Here is a 17,127-nt window from a genome sequence, read left to right on the forward strand (position 1 = left end):
AATAACAATGGGCTTAAGCTGTCTCTCGGGGGTGTACCAATATTCCTTGTGAAATCTGCCTTTGATTATTGGATTGAGACTTCTACATCATGAAACAAAGCAGACCAGCTGAGCAGTCAGAAGACTACTGAGCGTAAAGCCAGTAAGTCAGCAACCAAGTCATAAGGCTCGATGTATATTCTACACATTATTCTTTAACTAGCCTGATACTAACATATCTGGTAATACCGACTCTCCTCTTTCCTATTTTTAGGTACCGGTAAACCATGTTGTATTTACTCAACACTCGTCACTATCTTCTAATTCTTCAGCGGCTAATGTTAACTCATTCTTCTTCAACTTTTCGATAAATGGTTCCAATTTGTGTTTATTTAGGATACCCCTTTGTTCAAGATCCAATATCACAGTCCACTGATTGCTGCATTGTTTCTTAGAAACCCTCTCTAGGTGGATCAGCGTTGTTACATTGTCTTCTGAAAGTGCGTTACCGAATTTAATCAGTTTTTGTCGATACGATAAGAACGATTTTACCTGATGGTCGGCTTTTTCGTAAGTGTCCTTCAGCAGTTTGTTAACCTCAAGAACACCCTGTTTACCAGTGACATCGACTACGTCGAAGAGAACTTCAAAGTTGGTAGCAGAAAGTTTACCGGCGGATTCCATTAACTCAAACACATCCATTGTGCTTTCAGCCTTCTGTAGATCATTGAAAGGTCTTATCAGGTCTTTGCACAACATCTTCAGCTGGTCAAGTGAACCGTATTCATCATACCAGCGTGACGTTTTTACCAACATTTGCTGAAATTCTGTTTCGAATGATCCTGTATTATATAAACACATATATTTATTAAGTTGTTTATAGGCCGAATTCACTTTTGATATTGACGATGGCTAATTTTTATTATTAAAAAAGTCATTGTAAATTACCTGGGTTTTGACTCGACTGTGTAAATGGTTCTGCGTCGGGCCGTTCTGTACCTAAAAAAATATTGTTCCATTCAAAATAAGCATTAATATTACATAAGGTAGACGTACAGTAAAATTCGTTACATAAAAAGCCGAATAATTTTACATTTTTGTTGATAATCACCTGTTAAAAACAGTTTTCTGAAGCCTTCAGTAACCATTGCGATTTTTCCACATGGAACAGTCGGGTTGTCTAAGCATCGTTGTAGATCATGGAAATGTAGCTTGGAAGATTCACACGCTATGCAGAGTACGGACAGTTTGTAGCCGACTGTACACTTGGATTCCAAATGCTTCTGTAGAAAGTCTAAAACCTACGTGATAATATGAATGGGTTTTTTGTTACCGATGTTGTGTATCATTTTATAAATTCTATTTCTCATAGTTCGAAATATGACAAATTATTTTAATTTCACTCTTAAGTCAATTCAGGTCAACATCATGTACATCAATCATACATTGAACGGTGTAGGTTTGGCTTGCCTTACCTCTTTGCAAAAAGCTGGCTGTGGTCTATCTATCAGCCTGGTAATACCTCTCTCATCTTTGCTCATTTCATCTCTGCGTGTTATTTGAAACTGTTGAAAAATACAATAGTCAATCATCAGGAATTATTGTGGTTATTATTAACGTTTAAAATTTGCTATATTTATAAATTAGAAAGTTCCTAAAATAGGCGAAAGAAATTATACATAAATAGTTTGTTTTAAATGAATAAATTATGGAATTTTCTATATTATAAATGTGATTTACTAACAGAAACAAATGGTCAGAAGAGATAAATAATATTGGACTCCATTACTCTCATAGGTAGGTTTACTTTTGTAACCAACGAGGCAATATGTTAAACTGCGGCACATTCGAGGAGTGCAAATAACGAGGTATAGTGTTAACACTGTCACTGTCGCTTTGCTAATGATTGCTAATAATATGCCTGGCTGCCAATATGATCAAATGGGACTGCTAAGCCTGAGCAATTGTAACATCTTACACAATTTAGTTTGTATGTGTGTATTTACCATCATTTGTGTTAATATTATGCACATCTTGCCAATTACAGGATGAGTAAAATTATATCTTAATTGAGGCTAATCATCATGTAATTTGCAAATGATTGCTGTTTAGTGTGTGTTAGAAACATTCTTTGTACGTATGTGCTCAGATTTTGACTTAGAACTTTGGTGTGGTGATGATGGCCAAAAATAAATACGCACCTTCAATGCATTAACTTGTCGTCTTCTTTGCTTGCTATCCTCTTTATGTTCAACGGCACCAAAACTGACAACGTGATTATCAAATCCAAAATCACTACGATTTTGGTATAATTGAAAATCATCACTTCTCCTCCCTTGAATCTTCGAGAGGTGTAAGAACTCAACAATCAACATGTGGTAGACGGCGTCAGGAAGAAAGTCCATAGGTTTGGGGGTAGTCAAATAGATCGACACCATGTTACTCGAATCTTCCTTTACTTCCAAAGCATCGTCATTAATTTGTATCCGAGAAGGAACCAGGAACACTCGGTCGCTGTCATTTTCTCGTTCCTCTTCCTATAAAAGAGATTTTGTTCACTACTTATTATTGAATAAAAAAATGTCTCCCGATGCTTCCGCCATTGAGGCCTGTTGTAAGATAATTTATGTGACTAAAATGTTGTAGAAATTGCAGAATGTCATTAAGAATTAGAAGTATCCATATTGAAAGCAATTTAAACTGGCTATTCAATTTGTTCATGTTTTATTTATAACCCCCAGTGTAAATTCATAAATGGTTAAGAAGCAACAAAAGCTCACCGTCACAGTTTGCGTTTCGAATACAAGTTGAAACATTTTCAATATATCTAAGAAGATATTCAAGTAACTTTCATCTAATTCAATCAATTTCCTCCATAAATGACGTACTAATTCCTCTTCCAGAATTCCCTGAACACTAAACCTTTCCCATAATTGATTTAATCTTGACCACTATAAAAAATAACATACTACAAAAATTAATAGATAATTAATATAAATCATAAAACCCATGTATAAATTACAATATTATATACATACAGTACATACAGTACTAGCATTAGTTCATTGTATTTTGATCAAAATATACTATTTTTTGGATTCATGTTTATGCTTAGACAGTCTTAATAAAGGCATGCAGTAACAGAGACGTCAACACAATAAATGGCTTTTTAACGTTATGATAATTCCATTTTTTTTTTCACATCTCATTCTAAACAAAGTTGACAAGATGGTAACTTACCTTTACGCCGATGCCGTCTGGTATTTTGTCAGTGAAGATTTCTGTCACCATTTCAACCATCGTTTGTAAATTTATTAGCACTACATGCTTTAATTTCTCTTCATTCTTAGAGTACAGGATATTACCTGTGTCATTCAGGTAGTCCAGAACCAGAGTTAGTTCTGTATCAGCAATTTCACATTCATTTGCGATTTTGGTTATCTAGAAGAAGGTGGTAATAGAACACTTTCAATAAATGATATTTGATAAATAAACTACATATTGATTTTCGAACGCGCAATCAACTAAACATCCTATACCTCTCTTGTTGCGCGTTCAACACTGCATTCGCATTTTAGAAGTGAAGGAGACAATCTATCACACTTCCGGGTCATAAATACAAACAATTTAAATCTCTTTTCAGATATTAAATTACTAAAATTTTAAAAACATAACTTGATTGAAAGAAAAACATTGCGACGATTTAACTTTTAGTTACAATTTACCTCATTTAAGGACAACAACAGCTTTATTTTACCAAGTTCTTGAATCTTGGTCTGGAAATCAACCCATTTGATTGGAATCTTTCTTTTCATCTCATTCATGAAAACTCCAATTCTTTTTTTGAGTTTCTCAATTCCTCTACGAGATTTGCTATCTACCATGTATATCTCAGGATCTACGTGTTTTTCGTATGGTGTGTCTTTGATAGCTTCAAGTATTTCTTGACCCATAGCCTCAATCTGTAATATCAAACATAATTAAACATGTATTCACATAACCAGTACAATATACTGTATATATAAATTATACTATAAGTCCAATATAGTCGATGAGAGAATACAGTTTCTTCTTATTGATGGCACCATTATTAAATGTATTACTGATAGAAATATTATGTTGTGAATTAAAATTCATTACAGCGTTGATTCTAAAAATATGTTGCATCTATTGGTGTAAAATGTATTTCTAATCTTAAAATGTATTTCAAACAGCATTATCTTTTGGTGATCTTTTAATAGTATTCTTATTATTTTCATTCATTTCTCTTTTAGGGTAGAGAAAGTGAAGGTAAAAAAGCCAATCCTCTCAAATCTAAATATACATAACTTATCTTTAAAATAAATGTAATCAAGCTTACCTTGGCAATTTTCTCAGCTTCGTTTCTTCCTTTAACTTTGTCTTTGTGAGTAGCGACTAGTATAATGGGCGGTAAAACTACACCGTTTAAGCTTCTCTCTATGCTAGGCCAATACCGCACCACGGCGTATTCATAAATGGACCTTATCCAGAAAACAGTCATTCCCAAATTCGTCATTCCCAAAAATCCCTGAAAACAATAAATAACTGTACAATAACTATAATTTACAGGCACAATACATTCTAAACAGCCAGTCATTACCGCAAATTAAATTACTTTTGAAACGGTAAGAAGAGGAAACTTCGGCTTGACTGCTGGGGCACAATGGCTTGGAGTAACAACTTTCCCTTATAATTCAAAAGAAGACAAATCATAATATATAAATTTACACAATCTTTTGGAGCTTTCTTCTTGTTGGTACTTTGATTTACATCCCTTATTTTTACCATCTCATGGAGTCCATCTACTGCACTGAACACTACAATGTACGTAACGCCTCCTGTCAGGAACAACTAAACGGAATAAAGTGTACTTTAATCAAGTAATTGAACGGCAAACCACACAAATAACACTGATACCTCCCGCTTCTACCTTCGACCTAAACTTGTTATCTATATGCCTAAAAGATAAGTCATGCAAAAGATTAAATATTTTTAAAACTTTGACCATGTATTGTATGCTACTCACTCGGTGTGTTATATAATATGTCATCTGCCCTGCATAATCCCAAATGCTGCTAATATTCTGAGGTTTAGTAGTTCGGCTCGATGTCTGCTGCTTGTCTCCTGATGCCCAAAATTTAAATTTATCCAGCACACCAACATTCTGTGTTCTACCGGTATGTGCCGTAGTGTCAAGTTTATCGCTGATTTTAGTAACAAGTAATTTGTGAATTGGTTCAGGAAACTTCTTTGCCAGTGTATTTCCTCTGTCATCTAAGGCAAATACAACATTATTTGTTTATTTCTATTTCATCATTAAAAATACAAACGATACTGATGATAATTCTGATCGTAATAAAAATACAAAACGGACAATAATAGTTATACCCTTTTCCTCTAGATTCAATTCCTCCTCTTCTTTTAAAACATCCTACGAATAATCAGAAAGATAAGTTAAAATTTCGTGTAATTTTTTAACAAATAATACTCTAATAATTTGTAGTAGAAGAAAAAAAGTAGAAGAAAAAAAGTACCATAACTTCAACCGGTTTCTCTATCTGATCAATTACACTGGTTGATGTCGAAGGTGTGCTAGTTTGTCTCTGTAGTAATTGCTTTGCCACATAGTCTGTCACTGCTTCTTCTCGTATCTTATTTGATAATTGAATTACTATAAAAGACATAATAACGTTACATTAACGTAATATCAAGGAGTAACCTTCTTTCAACAATCAGGTTTATAATACCAATCTACGGTTAGCCAATTAAATCCCTTGTTTTACTCAAACTTTTCCGCTTCATTGATGTTTATTCAAGCTTGGTACATTTTAGATGGTATTTTACCATTATCATTACATTATTCCAGGTGGTAATCGGTATATATTTGTTTGTGTACCATTAATTCCTCACACTGAAGGAGATATGACTACCGAAATATGTATGTGTTTTGTATGTATACAGTATATGTTAAAGCTACCAATACATTCTGATAATGGTCTTCCATCGATGCAATGTCATGCTATATAGTAGTAATGAATAATTTTGGACAAATCTGTTTCATTAGTTCTATTCGCAATAAAGAACTAATTTTGAAAATAACCAACCAAGAAGCTTTTGTTTTACAATAACACTATACTTTTTCAATACCGTCAATATTGTGTTCCTGCCACTTTTGGTAATCGTCCCCTGACGCTTCAACCAGTGTGTTTGCGACAACTATTCCGTCGGTAGACTTTTCCTTGGGATCGAATCTAAACGATAATAAACATTACTAAACAGTCATAATATAATGTTTACGTAATTATTATTGAAATTAACTGTGTCAAGCATGTTGACTGTGTGCTTTACAATGGCAAGGCCAATTTACACAGACGAGAGGTAAACGGTAAGTGGTATGGTAAGCGGAAAACCGCGTAGGTTGTCCCATTTACACAGCGCGCGGAATTCGTGAGCGGTGTGGGGGAAAGTAGGTGCTTGTAGGCCTCGAGGCTACTGCATGTTGCTAACACGGCCCGGACTAGACTAATATGACTCAGTATGCCTAGAGCAGTAGCCTACCACACACAGACCTATATTTTAGAGGGAGGTGTTGCCTAATAGGCCTAATGTCTTATTTTTATGCAAACAATCATTCACGTCGTATTTGTTTGTATGAATAATAAGAAGCTCCAATACTAGGCTAAGCCTGCTACGGCACTGGTAGCCTATTTATTGTCTTCTTGGACTCGACGGACTAACACAAAAAAGTTATTGATAGATGACGTCACATCAATCATGTCGTTGATTGGCCAGAATCCAAAATTACCGCGAGTGATCTTGACAAAGTAGAATCCTGTTAAACAGTTTAGAGACATTTTTGGTACATGTCTATACTATGAAACTCAAGTATAGGCTTTCAATTGTCTTACACATAATTCACTAAAATTACTAACTTGTTCTTATGTTAGATCTTGGATTAAAATTCGCTATAAAATCTGTACTATTAACGATTGAAAGAATGATTCTATACGCAATAAATTCTGAATTATTAACATATTTTACCTATTCAGTAGAATAATCTATACATATCATAAACAAACATACCTTTTTCCAAGAATAGCTTTCACGCAACTTGTTTTGCCAGCTCCTTCTTTCCCAAGGAACATACTTCTTGAATTGACTATTGTAACTGTACCATTTTCTAGAGCCTCTTTGAAAACTGCAGTTGCTTCCTTACCTCTTGCTATTATTTCAGCTGGAACTGGACTCTCTAAGACACAAATATTGATAATAAATTATTGGTGATGCATTTATATTATAAAAGTAAAAGATCATTTTTCCGGAAATAACAAACTGTTATATTAAATTAATTGTTCAGACTGTAAGCATTTGGACCAGTGGTATGATTACTATGTAAGAATTAGCAATTGTATATCAAATGTTTAATTTATTAGAATGAGTCTTTAAATCATGTTAAAGCTTAGAATCAAACATAGAATAATCAGTAATAAATAAATGCCTCAAGCACGTCGTTATACTATCCATATCATCACTAACAACTTATCTTGTTGTTTGCTATGATTCAATGACTGTAGTTATTTAGTGTCGTTTTTGGATCCAGATTTTTTAATTGTATAGAACTTTTCAAGTTTAAAAACGTTTTAATTCTTATTTTTTCCAGCAAAATGGCACAATACCACATTGATAAACCAGCTTATCTTAAACGTTTATAGTCACAATTTTATTGATCAATAAGTTGTCCTTTTGTCTTTTAGAAGCTTAAACAAATTTCTGTTTATTTTTATCCATCAACAGGTTTTGAATTACCATCGGTTTAATAGGTAATAACAAACCTATCATGGACAGTTACGCTTGTTTTTCTTTTTTGTGGGAGCAGCCCACTTTTATTGCAATGATAAACAATACGATAAAGGTTATATCTGTCTGTCTATCTATCTATCTATCTATCTATCTATCAATGAATATTTAAGTGATATTACACAGTCTGAGGTTAAAAGATAATAGAAAATATTTTGATATTTTGTTGAAATCTAAATATGATAAAACAAATAAGTATACAGAGAGAATTTATATTACAGAGCTAAAACGATATAAACATTGATATTCAGTATTAAAAATTGAGATTCGGTAAAATAATGATAAAATGGATTGCGTTATAAGATTGTGCTTTGTTTGTTACGTTTCATTGAACCTCATGTATTCACACACCTACTTTATATTTTCCAACAATACCGTAAATTAACAATACAGAACAATGTCAGGTGTAAAAAATCTACTTGCCTTCCATAAATTGTATGAGCTCTCCTTTCTTTTCCTTTTTAGTTTCTTTATCATACTCTGAACACTCATTTTCATTATACACATCAATCGGTGTTTTGTTATCCTAAACAAATAATAAATGCAAACATGTTTACAAAACCATTTCGTAATCAATTATAATTATTCATTATAGGGCTAGCCTACTGATAACAGTTAAAACACCAAATAGTGTTAATTAATAGCATACAGTAATACTTATAACTAGAGGGTACTCCGAGAGTACAAACCTCCGCCTACTGTAAAATTCCCCTACATAAAATTCCCCCTGAATATTTTTTTTTTACATTTTTTTTTATTAGTTCTAAGTCTAAATATGTTAACTGCACACTACAAAGTTGTGGATGATAGTGTGGTGTAATGGTTATGTATCCAGCCTCTCACAGTTGAGATCGCTGGTTCAAGTCCCACTTATGATGATCTTGTATATTTTGGGTATGATACTTTTTGGGACATTTTTTCCAATGGTAATATTGAAAAGCAACGTTCATGTACTACTTGATGACCTTTTACATTATTTCCTTGTAAACAATACTTAACTATTATACTAAGAGTGACCGCCCATCACGTAAATTAATAACTTTAAATATTATTTATTTATTTTATCTACATTATAATAAATACTTTTTCTAATACTTTCAATATTTGATAGTCTTTTAAAATTCTCCACTTTGATTTAAGTATTTTTTGGCTGCAATACTAATTGTATTTATTTAAATTTACCTACTGATCGTTTTTATTAATTTTTAATTGTTATGTAATTTATTTTTGTAACTGCATTGTTAATGTTAGAACGCACCGTTTCATAAGCGTGTGCCTCTGATCCAAAAGCGTTGTTCGAATAAAGTTTGAGTTTGACTGAAACCATTAATTTTTAATAATCGGATGTTAATGCTTACGGAGAAACAGGCTATAATACATCACTGTGTGATTTTATTTGAAATGTAAATATCACGTTAATGACGTTCACCCTCACCATACTGTACCTTCTGTACCCAAATTGAAGTATAGCTAATGTTTTATCACAACATTTAAATTGTGCAATCTACTGTAATCATTAAATAAAATAAAAATAATCATTAATTTATTATAATTATATAATATTGATGATTACATGATTTGTTATTGAACACGATGCTCCATACGTCATCAGGCAGATGGCAGTATCATGATGTTGCTTGTAAGTTAAATGCGATGAATCGAGACAAACATGCAATGGTGTATCGCTAAATAGCTGTAATTAAATAGCAAAATAGTAAGTAAATCAATGTCAATAACGTGTTCTATAACTATTTACAAGAAAACATACCCCTATAATTTTAATATTTTCGGCACTAGTTCTCTATTGTACGTACGGGCAGAGATTAATCTGATAAATTAGTGTTGTACAGTGGATTGTGGAACAGTTAGGGATCAATAACACTCTTATAAGGGTTGAGAGTAGATGGAAGAGAGGAAGGCGTACATGAAAACGATTGCATTTTTATTTAATCCTAATTGCCTAAAGGTCAATTTACACTAGAACGATAACGATCGACGATAAAAAGATAAACATAAAACAAAAGAAATTAGAAGATTTTTCATTCTGTATATAAAATAACCATTTATGCTGTCCAATCAAATGACGTCTTAATTAGTAAAAGCAATAATATCGTACCGATACAACGATGTTATTGTTCTTATTGATCATGACGTCATTTGATCAATCATAAATGGTTATTTTATAGTTCTAGAATGAAAACTTAGTTTCCTTTGTTTTATGTAAGGAAAGGGTTATGTTCATTTTTTATCGTCGATTGTTATCGTCCTAGTGTGTAAGCAGTCTTTAAACTACATACAATAATAGGAAATCTGATTTACATTATTATGTTAGTTTGCTTATAGAAGTGCATTTACATAGAACATATGTTTGTGACCATGACATTAACACATTATCTTATCTTATATAACCATATAGCATTTAACGTCGATCGTCTACCTTTTAAATCTATTTTAAAGCAAATTGTTTTATTAATGTGTACTCTACTCACCGTGTCTACTGTATTCACGTGTTGTCTGTTTCGTTCTAAGACAAGTTTCAATGCGATCGAGTACCCTCTGTATGATAAGCTATGAACAATAGTAGAAAACGTAGAAAAAAACTGTGAACACAAAATTACATAAAACAATCGTCACATATAAAATAACATAACGTATAACGATACTCAACATATTTGTTTTAATTAACTGTCTTCAGGTCTGTGCACTGTAGATAGGAAGGACAGAATTTTTACTGTTTCTGAAGTTCAACCTACACTGGGAAAGAGTATGTTACTTCTTTTCCATTAATAAAAGACCCAACAACGAAGGGAACTAAACATGAATGATTTGCAAGATCAAGGTAGGATGTCCAAGATCAAGGTAAATCAATGTATACGCAATAGTTGTGTACTTTTCTATATGATTGTCCTTACAGAAATTGACGAGTTGGTGTATTCCAGGCAAACATCTGATGCTTGAGCAATCAGCTGAATTACTACGTTTTCTGGAATATCATACCACCACACACCAGTCATTAATAACGTGTGATCATCCTAACAAGAAAAAACATACATAGTATTACATTAAAGTGACTCATTGCGTATATGGATTATGTACAGGTTTTAATTTGTTTTGAAGAGAGACATTAAAAATAAATAATTATGCATAAAATATATACTATCATCATCATTATTGAATTATGAATATCCTTTGAATTATAATTTTCTTTTTCCTTATTCTTAAAAATTTCAGTCAGAAAAAAGCGTACTGTTGTGAATAAAAATTGTTTTATATTTGATATTATGATATTGTATGTTGATGTTGATAATACATATGCCTACCTATCTATTGTGTAAATCATTATTATTGTATGGAAAATAACAGTTAATTATATCTCAACTGAGGATTATAGTATGTATTACTATTTCAGTACAGCTATTAATTACTGCTTCGTTCTCACGCGTAACCTAGCCTACGCATGGGGCATTGTTTTATGATCGCAAACCCACGAAGTATTGTCTTTTGATCGCGATCCCACGCGCTTCCACGAAAGGTATTATTTTTTTATCGCGTTCCTACGCGTTTCCATGCGATACGACGGGAAGGTATTGTTTTTGGATCGCGATAATACGAGCGGCTTTGTTTTGCTATGCCTACGATGGAAGGTCTTGAATATACACCATTGTTACCAGCTATCAAAAGAGAACAATGCCAATATAATAACCCACCTTGGATCGACGAATTCTACCCCTACAGCTACGCCCGAGTAGGCCTGCCTTCCCTAGCTACTACAGGCCTTGTTGGCTAGGCCCAGAGCCTAGCGATTGTTGATATTTAAATATTGATAAAAATGCTTCGTTTCATTTCGTCGTACGAGAGTTTGTCTAGAAAAATTGATTTAAAACAATATATCCCAAAATAATACTACGATTGCGTAAAAAGTAATTATAAATATGACCCTATACGAAGGAATCAGCCAACACCGCTAAAATAATAATATATTCTTTGAATAAAATCTAATAACCTATGACCCACATTAAAGAGTGCACCAACTGGTAGCGAAAAAAAAAACACGCGAAACATCGGTGGTCGAGCGAATTTCATTATCAGATGTGATAAAAACAACGCAAATCAAACATGTTGAAACAAAGTTGGCCGTGGCCCACTTCACTGAGGTTCACCGGCCGCATGAGTGTCGTTAGGCCTAGTAGTAGTGGGAACATTAGTATTTTGTTAAAAAAATAATGTCGTCGAATTTAAAACATAGCGATACGATGTTTAATTTGATTAATTCACAATGTGGCCGTATACTATATTTTTATTGCATTTAAGGCAACATTCTGACGTATTTTATAGGTTTCATTTACGGTAGGCCTAATATAGACCTAGTACTAGTAGTTATACTGCATGGCATGCTAGATTGGTACTCTGTACGAACTCAATAGCATAGGGTGTGTGGTACTAACTTGTTTTTTAAAACATTAATCTCTAGACTCTGGGCCTAGCTAGCAATACAAATATCGGGCGTAACTGCTGTATTTTCAATCACTGTTGCCCTTTTGATTCATTGATAACAATGTTGTTTACTTTGTAACAACACATAACAATAGACGCGTGGCAAAACAATGCCTCTCGTACGATCGCATCAAAAAACAATGCAGTTCGTAGGATCGCGATTAAAAACAATTATAAATCGTGACCACGAAGTAGGCACGAAGCTGGAACGTGGGTTACGTTGCAGTAATTTTTAGCTGTACTGATACATCAATATAAATCAAATTTCATTAGAGTTTAATTTTAATTCACGTAATTTAGACAAAAAGTGTCATTATTTAACGTTCTACATGTATGGTCAGCAGAGACAGGCCTGCCATACGATTTATATACAAAACATTAAGGTTGAATCCAAACAAGGCAATCTTGATAGCTTTGTTCCAAATAACATACATGTTTCATTTGTATAAATTAAAACATTTTTTAAGGCTAATCATTTGATATAAAACAACAACCTACCATGTCTGACATAGTATTTACAAGGTGTGGTTCGGATGCACACAGTCGTTCAACTTCTGGCCATTCCTGTGAAACAATAGCTTGCCACAATTTGTTCCTGTTAAATAACGTGTAAAAAAAACATAAAGCTTGTCAGAAAAGAATGAATATGAAGGTGAGGTGATCATTGAGCACTTGTTGGTTTTATTATTATTGTTATTATCGTATAGAGTATATATTCTATGGCACCAATCAGCACCATTAATAGCATATACTGTATGCATCAGGTAATAGGATTGCATATATCAATATTTTGCGGTCATATTTAACGTATGTGCATGTTTTTTTTTAAATTGAAGATCAATAAAATTATAAAAATGATCACCTATAATTCGTCAAAGTGACGAATTAAATTCTAGTTGTTATTGTTATTATCAATGAAAGGATAACATAGCTCGAGCGAGTGAGTGGCCGAGCGGTTAAGACAGTGGAACCGTAACACGTACGTACGTCCATAACATCGGCAAGGTTTCGAGTCTCACTCGCTCCATGGTTCTGGTGGTAGAAAAAGTCATCTCGGATAAGGACTATAACGTAGGTCCAGTGTACACATCTGGCTCATGTGCACTTAATGAACCTAGTACATCTTTCGAGACGAGTGGGGGTTTCCTCGGTGTACTAGTTCACACACAGCCACTGTCACAAACTCATCATAATACACTGGGCCCTCTTGGAGAACAGTCTTAGACTGAAGAGGCAACCCAGTATAAAGAATAAATAAATAAATAAAGATCATACATATAGATGATAATAATGGAAGGCAAACATGAAGCTTGTGATGTGAACAACGAAAGGTGAACATATAGAACATAATAAAAGATGGACAATGAAATGTGGTCATAGTGCAAGTTGAACACAATAAAAGGTGATCATAATGAAAGGTGGTCATAATGAATGGTGATCATAATGAAAGGTGATCAAAATGAAAGGTGATCAATGAAAGGTGGTCATAATGAATGGTGATCATAATGAAAGGTGATCATAATGAAAGGTGGTCATAATGAAAGGTGATCATAATGAAAGGTGATCAAAATGAAAGGTGGTCAATGAAAGGTGGTCATAATGAATGGTGATCATAATGAAAGGTAATCATAGTGAAAGGTCATCATAATGAAGGTGGTCATAATAAAATGTAATCATAATGAATGGTGATCATAATGAAAGGTAATCATAATGAAAGGTCATCGTAATGAAGGTGGTCATAATAAAATGTAATCATAATGAATGGTGATCATAATGAAAGGTGATCAAAATGAAAGGTGATCAATGAAAGGTGGTCATAATGAATGGTGATCATAATGAAAGGTGATCAAAATGAAAGGTGATCAATGAAAGGTGGTCATAATGAATGGTGATCATAATGAAAGGTGATCATAATGAAAGGTGGTCATAATGAAAGGTGATCATAATGAAAGGTGATCAAAATGAAAGGTGGTCATAATGAATGGTGATCATAATGAAAGGTAATCATAGTGAAAGGTCATCATAATGAAGGTGGTCATAATAAAATGTAATCATAATGAATGGTGATCATAATGAAAGGTAATCATAATGAAAGGTCATCGTAAGGAAGGTGGTCATAATAAAATGTAATCATAATGAAAGGTGAACATAATGAAAGGTGAACATAATGAAAGGTGAACATAATGAAAGGTGATCATAATGAAAGAGGATCATAATGAAAGGTGATCATAATGAAAAGTGAACATAATGAAATGTAATCATAATGAAAGGTGGTCATAATGAATGGTGATCATAATGAAAGGTGATCATAATGAAAGGTGGTCATAATGAAAGGTGATCATAATGAAAGGTGATCAAAATGAAAGGTGGTCAATGAAAGGTGGTCATAATGAATGGTGATCATAATGAAAGGTAATCATAGTGAAAGGTCATCATAATGAAGGTGGTCATAATAAAATGTAATCATAATGAATGGTGATCATAATGAAAGGTAATCATAATGAAAGGTCATCGTAATGAAGGTGGTCATAATAAAATGTAATCATAATGAATGGTGACCATAATGAAAGGTGATCAAAATGAAAGGTGATCAGTGAAAGGTGGTCATAATGAATGGTGATCATAATGAAAGGTGATCAAAATGAAAGGTGATCAATGAAAGGTGGTCATAATGAATGGTGATCATAATGAAAGGTGATCATAATGAAAGGTGGTCATAATGAAAGGTAATCATAATGAAAGGTGATCAAAATGAAAGGTGATCAATGAAAGGTGGTCATAATGAATGGTGATCATAATGAAAGGTAATCATAGTGAAAGGTCATCATAATGAAGGTGGTCATAATAAAATGTAATCATAATGAATGGTGATCATAATGAAAGGTAATCATAATGAAAGGTCATCGTAATGAAGGTGGTCATAATAAAATGTAATCATAATGAAAGGTGAACATAATGAAAGGTGAACATAATGAAAGGTGAACATAATGAAAGGTGATCATAATGAAAGAGGATCATAATGAAAGGTGATCATAATGAAAAGTGAACATAATGAAATGTAATCATAATGAAAGGTGAACATAATTAAAGGTGATCATAATGAAAGGTGATCATAATGAAAGATGAACATGAACAACGAATCGTGTACTTACTTCCTAGCAGGAATACTCTCCATTATTATTGGATTCGTAAAATAAGTCAATAAAATAGGATATTAATCTACATTATTTCAATGTAATGTTGTTATAGAGAACCCGCTCCATCGTTAGTGTTGTTGGGGGTAAAGTCCATGGAAAATTGACATTCAGATTCTATTATCTGATACATTATTCAATAAACAAAGTAGCTTGTGACCCTAACAATGAGTGGCGCATATAATCAAAGTATTATTCTTTTCAGATCCCATGTGCATTCTGTATTACAGGGAGTGAGTCCAATAGTACAATATTACTGATAAGAACTCAGGTTGAAGTAGTTGTTGAGTAAAGAACGAAACTGCCATGTTTGTTTGATTAAGAACAGAATATCATACAATGTTATGGATTAGCTGGGTTATTTGAGTTACAGCGATGTATTTTGCTTACGCTAATTAATTGGGCTAAGAACATTGTATGAACATAGATTAAATTAAATATGCTAACTAATTGGGCTAAGAACATTGTATGAACATAGATTAAATTAAATACGCTAATTGAGTTGGGTTAAGAACATTGTATGAACATAGATTAAATTAAATATGCTAACTAATTGGGCTAAGAACATTGTATGAACATAGATTAAATTAAATACGCTAACTAATTAGGCTAAGAACATTTTGAAAATAAGTTAAATTGACGGAGTGGTTGTGTTGGGTTGTCGGCAGCACGTTGACATAATCCAGCCTTTACTACGTCTCTGCTAACAGACTCTTCGTCCACTTCATGGCTATGTGGAGTAGCCATACTAACAAAAAGTGCGTCCCTTTCACCCATGGTGTGGACTCTTCCAGAACATGTCCTTTTTATACATTTCCAATACTGTTTTCCGTCTCTTGCCGTCTTATCTTTGGAATGTTGAAACCCTCGGTATATTAAATTAACGCCTCTACCCTTCTTAACAACAGTTGGTCCATCCATTATAAAATACGAATTAAGTTTGTCAGCAATGTAATATCAAGTACAGTATATCTTAACCAAATGGTAAGTGTTAGAGAAAACAATCTGTGTTACCCCTTATAAACTAGTTTGTAGTCACCACTCCCAAATAAGCGCGATTTCCACCGCTTAGATTTAGGGGGGAAATTCATGAAAGAAGCCGCCATTCATGATGCGCTTCGCGCTATACATAAAGGAAGCGACATTATTATGTAACCGGCCCGCCATTGCCACAAAAGAACAAACGCACACGTAGCATAGGTGTTGGATCTTCAATAGCCATCTACTGTATTGTTAAATAATAATGGATTTGCAATTTAACTCCTATGTGGAATGAGATTTATATTAGATGAATGATAATAAAAAAAAAACAGAGAGCCGAAAAGGATAAATCTTAAAATTACAATAATTAAAACTTTAATACGATAAAAATGATTAAATACTTTCAATAAACACAGTCCTTAAATAAAACGATCAATATACAAGAATAAAAATAAAACAAGTAATCAGTATAATAAAATACAGTACATATGGCTTATTTCTATTTATTACATTTTTTTTAACGGACTGAACCATAGTATAGTATAGTATGTACGATGTTCAGTTTAATATAAGGTATTTAAAATGTACATAAATATGTTCC

General features: G+C 33.1%; 1 protein-coding gene across 1 annotated transcript; it reads right to left on the reverse strand.

The window, feature by feature from the left end:
• Positions 1–279: 279 nt before the first annotated feature.
• Positions 280–15,526, reverse strand: LOC144854570 (uncharacterized). The gene is made up of 19 exons (XM_078712512.1): positions 15,504–15,526; positions 12,850–12,946; positions 10,770–10,889; positions 8,281–8,383; positions 7,084–7,249; positions 6,148–6,251; positions 5,535–5,671; positions 5,389–5,431; positions 5,027–5,274; positions 4,729–4,851; positions 4,340–4,528; positions 3,705–3,941; positions 3,220–3,420; positions 2,760–2,930; positions 2,181–2,516; positions 1,455–1,544; positions 1,091–1,280; positions 928–978; positions 280–821 (listed from the first exon to the last, which is right to left on the reverse strand). Exons 1-19 carry the CDS (start codon positions 15,524–15,526, stop codon positions 280–282), a joined length of 3,171 nt encoding a protein of 1,056 aa, XP_078568638.1.
• Between the last annotated feature and the right edge of the window lie 1,601 nt (positions 15,527–17,127).

This window comes from Antedon bifida, chromosome 10 (assembly GCF_963402885.1).
Source record: "Antedon bifida chromosome 10, ecAntBifi1.1, whole genome shotgun sequence".
NCBI classification, from domain to species: Eukaryota; Metazoa; Echinodermata; class Crinoidea; order Comatulida; family Antedonidae; genus Antedon; species Antedon bifida.